The sequence below is a fragment of the Patiria miniata genome, unplaced genomic scaffold (assembly GCF_015706575.1).
Source record: "Patiria miniata isolate m_02_andy unplaced genomic scaffold, ASM1570657v1 HiC_scaffold_7, whole genome shotgun sequence".
In the NCBI taxonomy this organism is placed as follows: Eukaryota; Metazoa; Echinodermata; class Asteroidea; order Valvatida; family Asterinidae; genus Patiria; species Patiria miniata.
In genome coordinates this window covers 42,427,412-42,447,540 of record NW_024037074.1, presented here as the reverse complement: position 1 = coordinate 42,447,540, position 20,129 = coordinate 42,427,412, and the positions used below count along the sequence as shown (strand labels likewise).

Genomic DNA, 20,129 nt, shown 5'->3' with positions numbered 1-20,129 from the left:
TGCACATGCCACGCGGCGCGCCATAAACCATTCATAACAACGGGACGTACCGGTCACCGGCCGGCAACACACACAACATCAACACATCAAGCCAGCAAGACGTGAACTTACTGACTCGACAGAAAAAGAAGATTGACGCTAGCATATGGTTAGTCATCTTAAGACCTTTAAGGCTCAGCAGGAAGATCCAATTTCTTGATTTCCGAAGCAAGGGGCGACTATAAAAAGCAGCCACGATGGGAGACAGCAGAAAAGCCGACTACGAGTACGAAATGGCAGCGACGACCGACCCGGAGAAAGGAGGCGACCCGGAGAAAGGAGCGGACGGGGAGTGGGGCGGGCAAATGCAGCAGGAGCCCGACGCTGAATGGACCGGCCTGGGCAAGGAGGAATTGCTGAAAGTTGCCAACACTCCAGCATGGAATTGGAGCCGCAATATCCTCTTGATTCTCTTCTGGGTGGCCTGGGTTGCTATGCTGGTCGCAGCCATCGTGATCGTGGTGAAAGTACCGCGTTGTCCCGAGGTGGAATGGTGGGAGAAGAGCGCCATTTACCAAGTCTTCCCGCGCTCGTTCCGCGACTCCAATGGCGATGGATATGGGGACATCAAAGGTATGATATTGAGTTTAGTTTTGGTCTCAAGTTCTCAACAAACCCTAAATCAGTGTCCATCAGATTTTAATCCAGACTGTCATGACCGGCTTGCCAATTGTATTAAATGTTGTTTGTAGTGCATTGTTACGATTACTAAATCATGAAATGGTTTCGTTTGTGGTGTTGACGTGTTCTGTTAACTGTTATTCATCACCATGATTACGTGTAATTTTTGACTGGTTTTGTTGTACTTTTTGTATCATATTTGTCAAACATATTCAATGCAATTCATCTATACAAGTGTGTTTTCTAACTTGACGATTTTCTTAGTTGTTTTTCATGAAAAGTGTCGAGTAGTAATAAAAAACTCCTAGTCATGCTAGTATGCGTGGCCGCCAAACATGCTACATCATCATAACGTGCATAATTAATTTATGCGCGCGTGGTTGCAGTCGGCGCGCTGGAGCCCACGATTGAACAAGCGCCATTCCTATGCAAAATAGTTGTGCGTAGTACCTGTGAGATAAATTCGCGAATGAGAATGATGCAATCAACTAGCTAGGCCAACACCCACACACATCATGCAAAATCAACCTGCAATTACTTATTGATAGTGTGGAAATAATTTATTCACTGACGTGACTGACGTCTGAATATTTGTGATTAATTTTATCAGCCTGTGACTACAACACATGTTAAATTGTAAATTGACTATTGGTGGATTACCATGTGGAAAAAAATTACACATTTGTTTTTTTGTTGTTGTTCATATTTCAACCAACATTCATGCCAGTACAGCTTGTAATTGCAAAAACTAAAATTAAATTTTGTTTTTCTAACTTTGACAGTATTAACAATGTTTATTTAGCTGCTTGAATAAGAATGTGTATTGTACTAGTTTGGCCCCACAAATTCTCAGAAATTAGATAACACAGATAAAGCAATTACATGGTTTTGTTCCCGAGAGTTAAGTGAAACAATTAATGGCCCAGTACTTCCTACTTCTACTACATAAAGTTAATACACTATTTAGTGTAGGACATGAGGAAGTGAAAACAATCATGTGCAGTTATTGCTTAGCAAAGTTGGCATCCATTCAAAAAAGGATAACATTTAACTTCCTCTTTGTTAAAAGGATTCCTTTCTTTTTCACTACAAGTAGTACAACATATTTTTTTTTGAAATTTTTGACAACATATTTTCAATTTACCCACTGAATTTGGTTTTTTTTTCATATAGTACACATGAGTCATTGTTATAACACGTGCTCATTACACATAAAAAGCACATTATTTGGGGATTGAGAACATTTACAGTTTTAGTACTTTGAACATTTGTACCACTCCCAAAAGCATATTCACAAACCAACTTGAACTAAATGTTTGAAAGAAAATGATGCAAATGCACATTGTTTTTTTTTAACCATTATACATGTACTTGTACCACTACCAGCATCTTTGAAGCATTGAATTGAAAAAGGAAGACATGAATAAGCTTAATTCATGAAAGTTATGGCCCATGAATAAGTGCTAGATTCAGTGGTCTAGAGTACGCCAGACATGTCCCATTGGTCCCCCTGCTCTATATGCTGGCAGTGTGCCATCTGCATCAGACATTCTTTGTGGCAGCTCCCCGGAAATATTTTGTGCATGTGAAGAGTTGGCCCCCTGCCAAGTAGCTAACATACTGCCAACTGCACTATGAATACTTTAATCCTTTGAGTGCCATTGGTGAAAACACTGAATTATCAGGGGCCAAGGGTTCATGTTATTCCAGTGTCTGGGAATTTTTTAAGGCAACAGCAGGATATTCATGCTAAACCAGTTCAAACCGGGATTATATTGATGCAGACTGGACCCAGGTACAGGATTGTTTTTCATGAGCCTCCATGCCAGAGGGGTTCAGGCTGTCATTTGCGGTAGCACACCCTGATATTTCATGCCTCGCTCGCTGCGAGTGGGTCCCTGACAGATACATGTGCATGTAAATATCCTGTCTTGGTTCCTGCATGTTTATCCGTCATCTGTTCCAAATTCTGCAAAACTTTTCCCCGACGCAAACTGTTTAAACAGACCGAAAAATACTTACACATTCGTAGGAAGCCAAGCATCTTGGAGGATAGCCCAGAGTTTTTGATATCGCTGCTGGCGGTTTTCTAAAGGTTTTGTTGGTGGCGTGAATTCTTGATTTTAGGTGTTTTATTTGTTTGTAGTCCTGTAATCTGAATGTGTTATTTAAATAACAGTTTTATTTCAAATGATATTTGATTGGCCCTTATCATCCTGGATTCAGTAGAAGGGCTTGAAAGCATTTTGATTTAATTATGATTATGTTAAAAAAAATTGCTGGAAAAAAATTATGGTCAACCAAAGGGGGAAGCAGGCCTTGTAGCTCAGATGTTGCTCCTCAATTTTGTCCAAATTTCTAGATTTTACGAGTTATTTTACGGACTTTGTCTTCTCAGGGATCACCCAGAACCTGGACTACCTGGAGAGCATCGGCGTCAAGGTGCTGTACTTGAACTCCATCTTTGAGCAGCCTAAGGAGACGTCGGACATTGGCTATGACATCGTCAACTTCACCAACGTGGATCCCTTGCTGGGCAACCTGGCTGACTTTGACCAGCTGGTCTCTGCCTTGCAAGAAAAAGGTAGATCTTACAACCCAAATCACCCCTCCTTAATGTCAAACACCCCTCCCCCTGTGAAGTTGCCCCTCCAACTCTCTTTCCAATCCTCTAATCTCCTAATTTTTTCATACACTTATTCCTGCTTTGACACCAAGTGATTGTTCTGAATTTATATTGGTTTTGACCTGCCCTTATGAAGCAAATGGTTCTTGGAACCGGCCTCTTTTTTTCAGAAATTCTGATTTTGGCTGTTGCTTGAACTCACACATTGGCTGTTCTCAATGAAAAGTCTGTCTGAAGGTTTCGGTATTATTGGGAAATGGCTTCAGAAGAAAAACAGGATGGAGGCATGTGCCATTCATATTGAAACAATTACCAAACGGATGTGATACAGAAGTCTAGCATAATTGCAACGCCAGGGGTATGCACAGTAATTTAGTATGGCAACTGTTCAACCATGGTGGGGTCATTAAAGGCCACCTTTTGAAGTACATGTAGTTGTACATGTACATGTCCGTTATCACCTGTCTTTATTTTGGGGGGGGGGCAAATTTGTGCACCATGTGAGTGTAGGTCCATTGTGTGGTCACATGAATTGTCTGGTAATGAAGAAAGGGTCAATAAAGCACAAAAGAATTTCACCTTGAATGCAGTGTCATGAATAATCCATTCAGTGCGTGGAATTTTTTTTTTGAATTAGCATATTGACCAAATGATAAGCATTCTGTGCATTCCCCTTTAGTTTATGAAAAAAAATACATGTACTTTTTCGAAGTCTAAAAACTCCAATCCCCTATATTATGCAACATTTTTTTGTCCTATGGCAATTTTGACGCTTTTTTACATAGTCTTTTTTAAAAGAAGCAGCACTACCAATATGTTCACCTTGTACCATTTTGTTTTGTCCACAACTTTTCTCGAAAATTTAATTTCTGCTTCATACACATGTAATAGGATTTGTCAGTGTGCAGTCTTACAATGTACATGTATGAAAAGGGCAATGGACCCTTAACGGGTTGGAACTGGTTAGAACCACACATAATAGCTACATGGAGGTGAATGGCCATCAACTACCTGTGTGCCCTGAACACCCATTGTATGCAGAATACATCGTAATCTGTAAAACTGATAAATTCATGGAGCTCTGTGAAAAACCAGTACTGGTGTACATGTACAATGCAAAACTGGGCCACGGATAAAAAAATTTTCAGCACATGTTGTTTAAGTTGGTTAATGCTTAATGATACCTAAAAAATGAAATCTTAAAAAAAAAAAAATTGATTAGTGATTTTTTGCCTGATTATGAAATTCCCTCAGTGTTGGAGAAAATGTGAGACGCATCAATTGATTCCTTAACCGAACCATAACCTACTAATGTTCTATGTAATGCCCACAAAATGGTTATTCCCTCATCTTAAAAACAAGTTTCTATTCTAGTGTTTTCGACAATTAGGTGTCCAACAGCAACACAAACAGGAACTTGCGAAATTGGCTGCAAACTGTTGAATAGGCATGTGGCTATGATGAAGAGTTCTGAGTTTTAAAGTTTCATTTCCCATGCTTTTGTGTGGCAGACAAATATTCAAAATTTTAAAGGCATAATTCAATAACTAAGGCCAAAAAAAAAAAGTCTCCGGTTTCTGGTATGCGCGCGCGTCGCCGTAGCCATGCGCGTCGGCAAAATGAAAAAGGTTTTTTTTCAATACAAGATGATGTCTCCAAACCGCCAAACTCACTGGTTTGACTGGAATTCTGCTGCTGCACAATTTTAACGTGTTTTTAGATGGGGTTATGATCGAGAATAAGCTTTATGTGGCCTCTCTGGACTCCCATATATTTGCACTAAGTTTAGTCGGGCACCATTTGCAGTCATCAGCCGACATTTGAAGCCAAAAAAAAAAAAAAAACAGGTAAAAAAAAAAAAAGCCGCGTCGCCGCACCACTTTTGGGGCAAGCTCCATACCAGAAACCGGAGACTTTTTTTTTTTGGCCTAAACATGTACTTTTTTCTTTTGTTTTTGGTGTTGATATTTCATTAAAAAGTGAATAACTTTTGTAGTGTCAAACACTTGGCAATTTAGAAAAGGAATCTACAAAGGGCTGTTTGGGGGTCAAGTACCAAATACCACAGAACACTACATGTGCTGTGCACACTTGTATGGAAAGACATTCATACTACAGGTTACTCCTCAGTAGTATTTTGTAGCATCGGGTGCAGTTGGGGTTTATAAAGAAACTGAAAAAAAAAAACACGGGGAATCTGTCTTTAAAAAACACATCCTTTTAAAACAATTTCATTTGTGAAACATGATTATTCAAATTAAAATCCATTTTTTTTTGGACAGAGATGAAGCTGATCCTGGAGTTTGTTCCCAACCACTCCAGCGACAAACATCCCTGGTTCAATGAGAGCAGGAAGGGAGTAGACAATGCCTACAGTGACTATTACATCTGGGCTAATGGCACGGGCAGCACTGGCCGAGACCCGCCAAACGGCTGGGTAAGATGATGTTCATGGTCACTGATATATTTATTTTTAAATTTGTTATAGCCAGTAGAACCTGGTTCAGACTTGCATTCTGGAGACGTGCCAAACCAACATTATTCCAAAGAATTGAATTAAGTGCATGAGAAGTTACACATTTGAAACCCTTTACAGCTGGGTTTTGTTATTATTGCTGTGAACAGAATTGATGGATAGCCTGTGATAGTGTGAACCTAGTATCAGACTGCTATGCTAAAATAAAATATTCTGAAGATGTGAAGTAAGCGTTTGAAAAAGTTCAAGATACATTTTGTGTACCACTTCAAAAGATGGATTTTTGTAATTGTTTGGAATGACTCAAAAGTCTAGGCAATAGAACAATAAGGGAATAACAGTGTGAGGAGCCGGTCTTCACTGCGTGATAATGACCGGGTGTGGGGGTGACCGCTGTTAATTGACCGAGACGAAGTCGAGGTCCATTAACAGCGGTCACCCCCACACCCGGTCATTATCACGCAGTGAAGACCGGATCCTCACACTGTTATTCCCATTAATAAATACCTTTTTTACGAAATAAACAGTTAAAATGCTCCAATTTTGTGACTTTTTTCTGGCGATATTTCCAGACTTTTTTGTGTTCATGTTCATGGGCCATATTTTAACTTAACAGCTATAATGACGTAAACTCAACAGAAACTGCTGCCGTAGCGAAACAAATTACAACAATGTTTTCATATCTTTACCTGATGGAGGAAGCTGAAATCTCGTTTACACATTCCTTTTGTCCGGAATTACAAAGATGCTTGGTTTAGGAAAGGTAAATATGTCGGTGGGTGAAGTGTTTCAAAGAAAATAAATCGTAGATCTACGCTTTCGTCGTAAACATCCTCAGTATATACTGCACTGCAGCAGCTGTAAAATGTCGTTTCAAAACTTCCTTACGCGGGCGCACGCACGCATCCCTAGCAACTGTGTTGCGTATACGCGCGCGTCAGTCTCACGCGATGGGGGTTGAGCGCATGTGCAGTGCTCTATTGTTACAAGCTACCGCAGGACTGTTACTATATTTTGACCAATCATTGGCTTGCATGGGGCTGAACGGGGCTTGATCAATGCTGGTTCAGGGGCCATTTATTCGCTTGATCTTTGAAGCCGGTCCATTATCACCGTTAATGCCCGGCCACGTGATCGAGTCTCGACCAATCAGAAACCATCAACTCTCCAAGGTATTTATTAATAACTCTTATAAATCATCTGATGTTAAGGTTTTGGGATTAACAAAAACTTAAAAAAAATATGAGTTAATAATTCCATTTATTAGTAAGCAACTTCAGGGCAAATGAATCACGCTCACAGAGTGGTTTCTCAGCCAGAAACTCCAGACTGACCCAGTGTTAAAGGCTTGTCCGTTTTCATTCACCATTTCATCATGAAGCTAATTCATAATGGGGAATCGAAATTTGTCCAACTGAAACTGCGAAAGTTGACATGAAATTTGGCTTCTTGCTTTGCAGTAAAAGGTGAACCAACCCTTAAAAGTGAAATTAGAATGTGAAAACAATTCCAGAAAACCCGACATCATGAGTCCCAGTGGATGCAATGTTAGAGGATGTTCTAATCAACTTTCTCCAGTTTCTTCTCAACAGATTTTTGGCTTGGCTGATTGCCATCAGTAAATAACTGTTATAGGATTGATGATTCTTTTTGTTTTTCTAGAAAAATAAATATGGTGATTCAGCTTGGGAGTATGTTGCGGAGCGTGGCCAGTTCTACTACCATTATTTCTTGGCCTCCCAGCCGGATTTGAACTACTACAGCGAATCATTGAACGCTACCATGCTGGTAAGTTTGATGACGCCAGATACGTCAAGGCCGTTAAAATCATTCTCTGAATGTATTGTTGTGCATCTGTTAGTGCATGTGGCATTGTGTTTGGTCATATTTAACTTTTTTTCAAAGTATTTTAGTTATAAATAAAAAAATTAGGTACATGTTCTTTTATATGCATCAAAAAGTCCCTACAGATTCCAATTGGGTGTTAATGTGATGGCAATATTTGGGAAAACCAGATTTTAGGCCCCCAAAAAAAGTCTCCCGTTTCTGGTATGCGCGCGCTATGCCGTAGCCATGCGCGTCAGCAAAATGGAAACGGTTTTTTTTTTCAATGAAAGATGATGTCTTTTAACGTGTTTTTAGATTGGGTTATGGTCGAAAATAAGCTTTATGTGGCCTCTCTGGACTCCCATATATTTGCACTAAGTTTAGTCGGGCACCATTTGCAGTCATCAGCACACATTTGAAGCAAAAAAATCAGGTAAAAAAAAAAAGCCGCGTCGCCGCATCACTTTTTGGACAAGCTCCATACCAGAAACCGGAGACTTTTTTTTTTTGGCCTTAGGGAAATGCTTCGTTTTGTTAGGATGGGTCACAGGGCGACATCATGCTAGTCTGAGTTCTTAATTTTGTGCGTAACACAGCTGGCAACAAACAAAGTTTATGATAACCTTGTATCTCTCTTTTTTTTTCTTTTCAGAAAGCCATGGATTTCTGGCTGGACCGCAAAATTGACGGTTTCGTCTTCACCAATGTGGAGTATCTGGCGGAGCCACAGCTGTACAAGAATGTTGTCGTTGATGCTGCAGCCGGTGGGCGACGTCGTAGACAGGCAGAGGGTAAGAGACTTGAACCAGTGTGGTCCTGAGGATTCTACGAAGAGATATGTTGCACTTGCAAGCTTTGGCTACAAGTCCTTTTCTTTAACCTAACTCCCTACTGTTTTGTACTAAGTACTGGATCACGTCCGCCAATATCCATCAATCAGACCGCTGCCAATGCATGCTTTGCTTTAGGCCTCCAGGCCCAAGTCCATGATACTCCATCAATGTTTAGTGGAACTTGGCCTGCAGGACCAAATCCTCAAAAATCCACTAAAACGGGGGAGGGGCTCTGTCCATGAATTCTTCTCATTTTGTATCTTTGTGTTATATTAACAGGAACTGCAGCACCTGCAGAGCCAACAGCAGCAGTAGCAGCAGTGACACCAACCCAAGCACCTACAGAGGCACCTGCTGCACCAGCAACCACTGCTGCTGTAGCAGTCCCAGGAGAAGGTGAACAGACTGCTGCCCAGCCGGCTGCCGAACCTACCAAGGCACCTGAACCTTCACCTGAACCTGAACCTTCACCTTCATCTGCACCTGAACTTGCTGGTGGCGATTCCGATCCCGTAAGTCATGCTTTCAAGGCTTGGCAGAATAATTCCGTTTTTTTTCTTTCAAGCAAACCTATTCCCAAACCCCCAGGTACTCCTATTTTTCCCACTGGCTGTGTTCTTTACATTTTTTTCATCAAAAGAAAGACTGGTATGAACACAGGAAGGACATGAACACAGAGGCTTCTGTAAATATGGTTTGGAAACCCATAATTTCTGACAAAACTGAAATGAGAATGATACAAAATATTCATTAATAACTTTTTCTGCTTCAAACTTGAGCAAGTTTTGCCAAATGTGTTAAGAAATTGTTGTAGCCTTTCAATCTTGTCTACATTTATGTTTGCGCAACATCAACACTCGTGTTTTGTAATACGGTGATTGTTTCATATGTGAAATAAGCAAACGTCTCTGCAAATTTTTAGTCTGACCGCACATTGTTTTGCAATTCACAAATGTAATTATACTGAATGATTTGCAAAGAAAATGAAAGTTGACTATAAAAGTTTTTGAATTGTTTTGTTTTATGGTCCACAGTACTACAAGATGGGAGATGAAGCCATGGCCAGAAATGAGATGCTGGCTAAAATCTTGAAGGGTTGGCGTTCCTTGTTGAACAGCCAGAGCTATCTTGGCAAATACAGGTAGGTAGAACCACTTTAGTTGCTTAACCCTCCAACTCTATTTAAGATGACACATTTAACCAAATCATTTCAGCAGTCAAAATCAATCAGGAACTGTTTTTAAAGACAAAGTCCACGTGCTATTTCCAAATTTCATCCCCAAAAAATAGGTTCCTTGTCCAAATTGCTATTTTTCTAGCATCCTTGGGAGCAGGGCTTGGTTGGATAAGTAGTCGTCGTTTTTCTAAATATTTTCCATCCTTCCCTTATCAGGTTGATGGTGACCCAGTCCGTGTTCGACCTGGACACTGTGATCATGCAGTACGGCAAGAACAGTTCCTACTTGGCCGATTACCCTCTCAACTTGGGTCTTGTGGAAGTCCTGGACGGAAGTCAACTGAACGGCGAGAAGATCATGAAGGCTGTTGACGACTTCATCAATGCTAAGAATAGTGCTGGGGCAAAGGGTCGCTGGAACACATGGGCCGTATGTATACAACTTTTCTTCAGGATTTCTATTTATGTAGGCAGGGGCTTGAATTTGGTTAATGGTTCTTAAACCCCCACCGCCTAGGCCCTTTTGGCTAGGATCCAGCCTCAATCTTCAAAATCATCCGTTACTTCTTGCATCTGTTACTTCTTGCATTCGTTACTTAGTGGAGGGATGACCACTGCCTCAATCCGTGACAATCCTCCAATCATTCTACATGTAATACAATGAGGAATTATCAATGAAGACCAGAAGCAGTCGGATGATATCAAGTATAGACCATGCATAATTAGGCATAAATAACTCAAATGCAGGGTAAGACATTGACATGATGCATCCTCCAAAATCAATTGGCAGTAAAATGGCATACAGCCTCAATCCTCCAAAATCCTCCAAAACCGTTAACAGGGTTACTTGCTTTGTGATAGGTATTTATTAATACCACTATTTTTTACGCAAAGAATTTTGGTTGCGCGTGATGTACTGAAAGGATGGTACATGTAGACATTTGGCAGATGCAAGAGGATTTTGGAGGATTGAGGATGATTAGGGTTAACATACATTCTGTGCCAAGTTGTCCTTACCTTCAAAATCAATCAAGTGACAGTTTTCAACCCCTACGAATTCCCAGCCCACTTACAGCAGGATGGGCTGCCTTGGACTGCTTAAGTACCTTGATACAGCTATGCTTTGACATCAGGAGAGTGATATAACAGCTGTGACCACAATTTGCCTGCTTTTGTCTTTTGACCCAGTTTGACTGGACAAAGTACTTGCTTGACATATGATCTGACTGCAGGTGACTAGTCTTTGTTAAAAGTGTAGCAGGAGAAGTGGAAGCGAATTCTGACCGTCTGTGACTGCTTATATCAGGAGGGTTAATTTGGAAATTGCTCACTGAAAAGAACAGTTTCTCTGAAAAGAAGCCAACAATCGATTGAATAGAAATCGGGAATACACAAAATGATGTATCAATTACAAACAAGCTGTATACTGAACCTTTGTTTTCCGTTATTCCACAGCTGGGTAGTAATGACATCAAGCGTGTTGCAAGTCGTGTCGGAGAGTCCTACGCCCAAGCCCTGAACATGCTTCTCTACACCCTGCCTGGCACCCCGATATCTTACTACGGTGAAGAGTTGGGTGTGGAAGACATCGAGATTGGCTCCTTTGATGACGTGGTTGACCCCGTCGCTCGCAAGTTTAGTGTGAGTCTCCGACTGTTTTCTTTCTCTTATTTTGCTTCTCTTTATTGCCATTAAATATTGAACAAGCTCGATCAGAAATATCTCGGAAGCTGCAGGCCAACGAATTTGTGTTCATGCATGAGTCACGTGATTGTGCCATGTAATTTCTGGAAGTAGTTTTTTGAGGAAAAAAAAACCCCAGCTTTTTTAACCCCAGTGACCTCATGATGACCTTGACCCCAGTTTGGTCATGTGACATATTTGGGCTGGGTTACTGATACTACAAATAATTATGTAGGAGCAATAGACAATGTCAACGTTTGTTGTGGAGAGACATGACGATATTTTGAGCTGCTATCCCGCAGCTAAAAACACTACAGAGAATCTTGTCAAACTTATAATTTACTCTTTTTTTGTGACTTCAGAGTTGCGTGCCTGATATACAATTTACCTGCCTGTGACCTGAATCTATTTAAACTTTTGAGTCCGTAAATGCATTACTTGACTCTGGAGCGCCTGTCATATTTGTTGTTTTTAGTCAGTCAGTTGGGCATGCCAGTTCCCATCACATGTGCTTGGTGGAAGCAAAACATATTAATAAAGTTATTTCAAAAATTCATACCACAATATCTTACTCATTATGAGTGTCTTAACTATTACACACATGTCAAAGAGTTGACATTAAAGGCTTTCAATAAAATGGACTTTTTAAAATTTCTGTTTTATGTACCATTTCAGGCGAAATGGATGGACCTGACACGGGATCCAGAACGGGCCCCTCTCGCATGGAACGACGCCGAGCATGGCAACTTCACCAAGGGCAACTCCACCTGGCTGCCTGTACCCAACACCAAGAAGTACAGCATTGCGGTACGGATTATACCATGCGCATGTTGCAAATGATGGATTATGTCTTATGTTTTTCTCTCTCTTTCTCTTTCTACACTGTCGCAATTATGATCAAAGCCCCCAATATGTGCCTAAATTTTAAAAAAAAGGTGAGCATTGGACAAGTAATGTGTGGGGTGTTGATGCAGGGAAGGTTTATTGATAACAGGAGCCACCACAAATACTCTGCACTGTTCATTATAGGCCTGAAGAAAGTTTAAAAGAGAAGACAATAAACATGAACATTATCAGGTTTTTGTTCTTTAGTTGGGATGGATTTTATTTGATCAATAAACCGAAGGCTAGCCCTAACCCCCTGGGGCCTTTTTGTTAGTAACCATCCACAATCCTTCAAAATCGTCAGACAGTCCTGCCTCAAGAAATGCGTTCATCCTCAATCCTCCAAAATCTTCCTCTTCTTCAAACACCATTCATCCTCAGTCCTCCAATATCCTCATGTGCTTCAAACACCATTCATCCTCAAACCTCCAAAATCCTCCTCTTCTTCAAACACCATTCATCCTCAATCCTCCAAAATCCTCATTTGAAAAACACCATTCATCCTCAATCCTCCTCAATCCTCCTCTTCTTCAAACAACATTCATCCTCAATCCTCCAATATCCTCATGTGCTTCAAACACCATTCATCCTCAAATCCTCCTCTTCTTCAAACACCATTCATCCTCAATCCTCCAAAATCCTCATTTGAAAAGCACCATTCATCCTCAATCCTCCTCAATCCTCCTCAATCCTCCTCAATCCTCCTCAATCCTCCTCTTCTTCAAACAACAATCCTCCTCAATCCTCCTCTTCTTCAAACAACATTCATCCTCAATCCTCCAATATCCTCATGTGCTTTAACACCATTCACCCTCAATCCTCCAAAATCCTCCTCTTCTTCAAACACCATTCAACGTCAATCCTCCAAAATCCTCCTCTTCTTCAAACACCATTCATCCTCAAAAATCCTTGTGTGAAAAACACCATTCATCCTCAATCCTCCAAAACCGCCATGAGGATTTTGGAGGATTGAGGAGGGTTAGGGCTGTTGCAGAAGTTACAATCTTTATATTTACATCTCCAACAGGTGCAAAAGGATGATGAATCATCCACACTGAATCAGTTCAGCGTCTTGACCAAGTACCACTCCAAGCCTTCCATCGTGGCCGGTGAGTTCATCAAGGTGCTGACCTCGGATAAACTCATCTCCTACATCCGCGCTTACCCGGAATGGCCCTCCTACCTGGTGGCCATGAATGTGGGCACGGATGAGGTCATTGCGAACTACCATACAGCCAATGATGTCCATGTTCCTGCAATGGGGACCGTCATTGTTAGCAACGGCGGCAAGAAAGATGAGCTCTCCATGGACGGCCTCAAACTGGCCCCTGGGGAAGCCGTCTTGGTGGAATTCCCCGCTGCTTAAATCCGAGACAGCCTGGAGTCTCCGACTAATGGGGGTTGAATTATAATAGCTCATTATTGCTGGCGTTGTTTAAGCCTAATAAGTGATTGTTTGATTTCATTTAATCTCTTGGTGTTGGGATGGGTGTAGGGCACGTACTTGTTGGTGTTGGTTTATTTAGCTCCTAGTTCAGACGCTACATGAAGATCACAATATGCACAGGGCTCAAGTTGAGCGTACATATTCAAATGTTGAATGCACAAGTTCCTTTCTTGCTCAGTTGTAGTTTTATCAACTTTAGCATTATTTGTCAAGATTTGAAATTTGAATCTTTTGTGTACATACATCATAAATTGCCCTCAAAAAGTTGTTTGGGGGAAATTTGACACAGGGTATACGTACCAGTATTGTCTTTGCTCATGAAGCGAAGGTTATATGCAACACCTACATGATTTGTAAACAGTAGTGCATATACATATTATGTCAACAGGGTTAAAAAGAAACTACAAGTACAATATCACCGCCCAGATCCCTTTCTACCACCTAGATGTTTTTGCAAGCACTTTTGCAATTTTTCTGACTTCAGATTATTTGTAGTTTGATGAGTAATGCCTTTCTGATTAGCTTCATTGTATTTCATGATGTAACCTTTCTCTCATAAAGAAATGAAATGTCTTTAATTCAAAAAGTGTAGTGTTGAAGAAAATGGTAACACCTTAGTATAGGGATTGTGGAATTTTCTGCAGTGAAGTCATGTTCAGCATTTACAGTTTTCAGGTGACTACAACCCCAAATGTACCCTTATCTAATCAAATAAGATTAAAACATGAATGCTTTGCTGTGTTAATTAATAAAACGTCAACCCCCTTGCAATGATTGTGCCACCTCGTTTTATTAACACTCCCCGCCCTCCTTCATCCATGCAAGTACATGTACTGTGGATCTGGACAACAGCTTCCATGGCCTACCTGCTCATAACATGTCACCACAAAAATAAAGTGCATTCGGAAACGTTGCGCCATTGAAGCGGGCATTTACCATACATACTGCTATGGGAAAATAATCGGTAGATACAATAGCCTTTCGCCCAGGCCATCGTGGCGTAGAGCGGCAGAGCAAAGATTAGTCAGCACGCACGAGTTGCAAAGCCACGAGGCCTTTCCCAACTTGATTTTGTTGAATTATTCATAGTTTTTATGCAAATAAGAAGAGTGCTGAAGGTTAACCACGCGGATTTTGCCTAGTTGCTTCCAAAAGAAGGATGAGTAAGGAAAACGTAAGAGCAAATAACTGTAAGTTCAGATGAAAAATAAGTTCATACACTCAAATAATTTCTTGAAATACTTTTATAAGTGAAGTTAAAATGAATAATGTAAGAACAATTACGCGGTCACGATCTCGTGCAAAACTAGACTCGCATTTTTTGTTTTTAAATTTTGTGCAAGCATCCGGGCGCGTCGACGCTTCCGGAATCCGGGTAGTAGCCACGCACGCACGAAAAGGCTGACGATTGGTTAAAATCGAGATTATAAAGAAAAACAGAAATTCTCGAAAAGTTAGAAAAGGCCCTCGTGGCTTTGCCAATCGCATGTGTGGTCTCCATTTCCAGTCGCTTCGCCCTTTTTTCGCCGCTTTGAATGCGGGCAAGTTAAGCCACCATGGCCTTGGTGAAAGGCTATAGATACAACGGAATGAATATACATGTAACTTGACACCTGATTATGACATATGGTTTGCTGTAGACCGTGCCGCATGGTTTACAAAATGTGATAACGTGATGCGAACTGTCGCATCCCTGGTTTCCCCTTCCCCGTAGCCTCAGTAGGCCTTGGGCGTAACCTTGACCAAGTCGCACCAAATTGAGAAAAAAACCGAGAAAATTCGGGGAAAGAATGTTGCATCATGACGCCACTTTTTTCATCACTTGATATCTCGATGATGGTCCGTCATTGCAAAAATGTTGAAAAGACATGAATCTGGGATTGAGAAACATTTCTAATTTTGGATAGAAATAATTTGGAAATGCACTGAACTCGCACTTTGCACAGCACCAAAGCAGTGGCGTCTGGATACTACTTTCTGTCCAACTCGAGTACTCTACATGTATTTACAAAATTGAACAATCTTGCTCAATTTACTGTCAATTTACCTGGGGTTTTGTCCAACCGATACTTCGTCTGACTTCATGACGGGGAGAATTAACCATTTAAGTTGACAGTATGTACCATTTTCCCCTGGCTTTGTACAAAATTAATGTGGGCTGTGGCGACTGCCTGGACACCATCTTCCCATGAGGGCGCTGTTCGCTCTCGACGGGACATTGAAATAAACGGCCAATTGCGAAGAACAGAGTTCTCAGGAAAAATATATAGGAAACGTGTAAAAAAAACCCGGAACTTCATGTGAAGCCGGCTAATCATGGTAACGTATAGGACTGTGCTTTACTCCGGATGCCTGCTATTTGGGCTTCTAATTAACTTTGCAGATTCAAATCGTTGGCTGATCGTTACCTTTAGTTAATTATTATTTACTCCTTGATGGGATGTCACTTTAAAAATAAGGTGTAGGCGTTGAAATATGTTACTTTCTCAATTTGAAAAAGTATTTAAAAGTAAAAAAAAGAATAATACCAATGTTCCTTTCATACGGACGTCAGTACAAAATGTACATGTAATTGGCGATTTTCTGGGAACTAGGTTATGGACCAGGCAAATATATACGGCAACCGATTGGGCTCAAGCAGTTGGGGAAAATATTGTTACATTAGCCGAATGCACGGCCGTATTATCATACAGCCTTGCATTTGGGCACCATAATTATGATAGCAAAAATGCCTGATGATCCGAATATCATTTGGATGAACGCAACTCGGACGTACATGTGTGATGTGCGTTACGTCATGAATAAGACCATTAATGGGAGGGGGGTGTCAAATCATTGATGAAATTCAATTCCTATTCAGTGTGTATCCAAAAAAAAGGCAAACAAAATACAACGGAATGCCAGACTTTAATAGAATGAGTAACGTTAACCAACATAGATGATATAGGTTGAAAGATACTCCTTTCAACTTTAAAATGAGACATCAAACGTCCAAATCTGAAAATTTTGGACAGAGTTATGAGTAATTTTCCAAGAGCGGTCCGCCCACTCAAACTCTTATCGGACATAACCGGCAAAGACTAATTCATGCTTAAAATTCAGTTTAAGCCACACAAGTCAGCAGAGAAGAAGTGTCACTGAATGGGATACATGTAGTGCCAAATCTAATTTACATCACCCCGACGCAAAAATTCCATCTTATGAAAAGTTAATGCGGTACCAAAGCAGTGGCGTCTGGATACTACATTCTTAATGTACATACCCGCTGCTATGTACATTAGATTCGAACCAGCCAACGGATCCCGCTAGCTCGGTGGTCGAGTGGTAAGATATCTGCACTAGAAAAGCAGGAGGTTGTGGGTTCGAGTCCCACCCGAGTGACTTTTCCAACTTTCACTCGGGAGGTACACACTGAGTATACAGTGTTTATACGTCGGTGAAGGGCAAAACCTAATTTGATTTACATCACCCCGACGCAAAAATTCCATCTAATGAACAATTCAAAAGATACAAAGACTCATTAGTACAGTACATGTAGTAATTATCCGTGGTACGGACGCTGCATTCAGCATTTTCTTAACTCATTAGGCTAATGGACCTTATTCACAGGCAGCCATTTTGGTCGAGTTCCCTCAATGTATTGCACAAACTGTTGAATGGAATGCCGCCAGACTATTTATGCAACCTTATTTTACTGTCATTTTTTTAATCTGGCTTAAAACATTAGGGAATGTTAATAACACATTTTAATTTAGTCATTGAAGCATTCTTGAATTAATATTAACCTCACTTTCAATTCAATATGACCGACTCGTGAATAAGGCCCATTCTAAATCCAATGGATCGTTTTATTGTAGCTCTCTTTATATGCCCTTCTTGAACTTATAATCTTCCTTTTATACCCCTTTGTTTGATTTGTTTTCTTTTTAACAATATTTAATTCATTGATTAATATTTATTTTGAATTAAATTTTACTTTAGAAAATGCTCATGTTAAAGGGAAGATACAAGATTTGCAAACGTCAAAAAGCTAAATGATCAAATTATCACAAAATACCTTACTGGATTGTAAGGGAACGACGGTCTAAAACATCCTGTAAAATCGTAGCTCCTGGTGTGCTGACTTTTTCAAGAAATTTGGATTTTTTTCCAACGCTGGTCGGCCAACCAGCGTTGGAAAAAACTTCTCTTTTTTTCAAAAACTGCTCCCAATTTTTCATATTTAGTTATTCCGCATTTTCTTTGCAATTGATTACACACATGTGAAGGGGTTCAAGCCTGCTAGACTGATTTTCTATACATGTGTCCCTTACAATTTCCCAAAGTCTATAAATTGCTCCGTTCATCTTAAGTTGGGTCAGGGTACCAGACTACAAGAGCATGATTGGTTTTCTTGGTTTTTCCAGTATCTACACAAGCCCAAAAAGTGAAACAAGTCAGTTTAACAATATTTTTGCTATAACTTACTAATCCTCCAGTCCAAATCCATTTATTTCTGAACATTGCAGCAAAAGCACATGTTGTACATTCCTTTTTAATGCTATGACTTCTAATTTGGTTGTGTTTAAATCCAATAATCCAGAATTGAATTTGAATGTACAATGTATTACATGCGTACATGTTTATTCATAAGCAATCAGTAATTAAACAAATATGAAAATAAATAAAGCTGCTGCAAACTGCCTTCTGACTAGGTCGATCTAAAATAATTATTACAGGCCTCTGAAGATGATCTTGCTTAGATCGAAAGTATTGTTTTAAAACGATACGTAAGTTTGATTACAAAGTAAAAGATGTGACACCGAAAACGCATTACAAAATGTACTTAAATTTCCTAATGATAATCTATATATATAAGAGAGAGTTTAACTCGGCCTCCCAGACGATGTTTGCCTATGAAAGGATCCGAGACCGCGGGCTCCCGCGGCGCCAAAATCGCTCCACGTCCGTGGAAAAATGCGGAGGGTGTCTTCCGCCGGGTCGGACACTTCGGGTCGTCCTGATTTTCCCGTACGGACCGGCGATCCGTTTCGTCGATTTTTCGTGACTGCGTTTTGCGCAGGAATTTGCCGTCGTGTGCGCTTTCACGTTGACTGCCTGTCCGCCCCCTGTGCTGGCTTTTTCTGCGTGTCTAGAGTGTGCGAGGTCAGTGGCTTCGACGTAGGGGTTGCGTTTACGTGTTCTACTGGGCTGTTTTGCAAAAGAGTTCACCAAACGGTAGCATGGGGTGACCTTGGCAAACTATTTTTTCTCCATGGTGCGTGGCCATCATGTGTCCCTATTCTTTCATATGCTTCGCTTGCCGCCCCTGCGCCGAGTGCAAGGAATACTCAGAAGGACCACACATTAGTATGCCTTTCGCGGTCTGACCAATCGAAAGTCTACACTGCGTAGTACTTCCGAGCTATGCGTAAAACCGTCGGTGGCAACGCGTACTGCAGCCTGCTACACACCCTGGAAACGAGGTTGGGTCTACGGTGCTCGCTATTTGCAGAACAAGCATGTGACGTGATATAGTGCTCTGTTGCTGATGTGTTTACAGCTCCATGCATCCACCAAGGCTGACCGTTGTGAGTTCGCTGCCCGCCACGTATAATTCAGTGTCGCATTATAATTTCAGGGGCCTGTTTGGGATCAACGAAGGATCGATGCATTGCTTCAAATACTGCGATCTTAAACGCAGTCACAAAAAATCGACAAAACTGATCGCCGGTCCGTACGGAAAATTAGGACGACCCAAAGTGCCCGACCCGGCGGAAGACACCCTCCACATTTTTCCACGGACGTGGAGCGATTTTGGCGCCGCGGGAGAACGCGGTCTCGGATCCTCTCAGGAGCAAACATTTCTCGGAGGCCGAGTAAAACTTGCTCTTATATAGATGGTTGAACCAACTTGAATAAAAGTTGAATCGACTTTTTCCTCGCAGACGGTCTCCCAAACTGTAAGAAGTTCAAGTTTACGTTTATTGAAGAGTCCAGTACTGAAACTTAATTATGACCTTCCTCCATCATTCAGACCGTTTGTAATTTTATGGTAACACTCAACATTTTCATTGCGAATGACAACTTCACGTTTGATTGCATTATGATTTATTGTCAAAACTGTACAATCAGCCTTCGCCTGTGTACTACGGTAACCTTTTCACTAATTTCCCACGATGCGACTGCCTCACAAAATGCCAATTTGACAGACCACCGGTAACATTTACAGACAGTTGCCGTGGCATATAATTATCATGTGCGTAAATCGATGGGGGACAGGGGAACCCCCCCCCCCCCATTTTAAAGCGGGGACATTGTTTGGTCCCCCCCCACCTTTTCTTCCCCGAATAAAAATTGTAGCCTACTATAATGATTCTGTTGCTCAGAATACCGTGTAGCTGATTCAATTACCCCAAGCTCAAAAGTGATGTTTAAAAGATGATCTTTTACTCTAATTGGTTTTAGTGGTCAGAAATTGCCTCAGATCACACCACAAAAAATTGCTTTTCTATTAACTGCATGTCTTCTCAACT

At 40.9% G+C, this 20,129-nt stretch overlaps 1 protein-coding gene across 1 annotated transcript; it reads left to right on the top strand.

The window, feature by feature from the left end:
- LOC119744894 (probable maltase) lies at positions 1-14,385 on the top strand. Its single transcript, XM_038221086.1, has 11 exons — positions 1-612; positions 3,059-3,244; positions 5,569-5,723; positions 7,425-7,550; positions 8,242-8,380; positions 8,702-8,934; positions 9,457-9,563; positions 9,816-10,029; positions 11,055-11,240; positions 11,958-12,089; positions 13,195-14,385. Exons 1-11 carry the CDS (start codon positions 237-239, stop codon positions 13,531-13,533), a joined length of 2,193 nt encoding a protein of 730 aa, XP_038077014.1. The 5' UTR covers positions 1-236; the 3' UTR covers positions 13,534-14,385.
- The last annotated feature ends 5,744 nt before the right edge of the window (positions 14,386-20,129 follow it).

What these genes read in the sequence shown, in the direction of transcription:
- LOC119744894 (XM_038221086.1), top strand. Translation starts at nt 237, where the DNA reads ATGGGAGACAGCAGAAAAGCCGACTACGAGTACGAAATGGCAGCGACG. An exon ending in GAGACCCGCCAAACGGCTGG is followed by an intron (nt 5,724 to 7,424) that starts GTAAGATGATGT and finishes TTGTTTTTCTAG; the next exon opens with AAAAATAAATATGGTGATTC. An exon ending in ACGTCGTAGACAGGCAGAGG is followed by an intron (nt 8,381 to 8,701) that starts GTAAGAGACTTG and finishes TTATATTAACAG; the next exon opens with GAACTGCAGCACCTGCAGAG.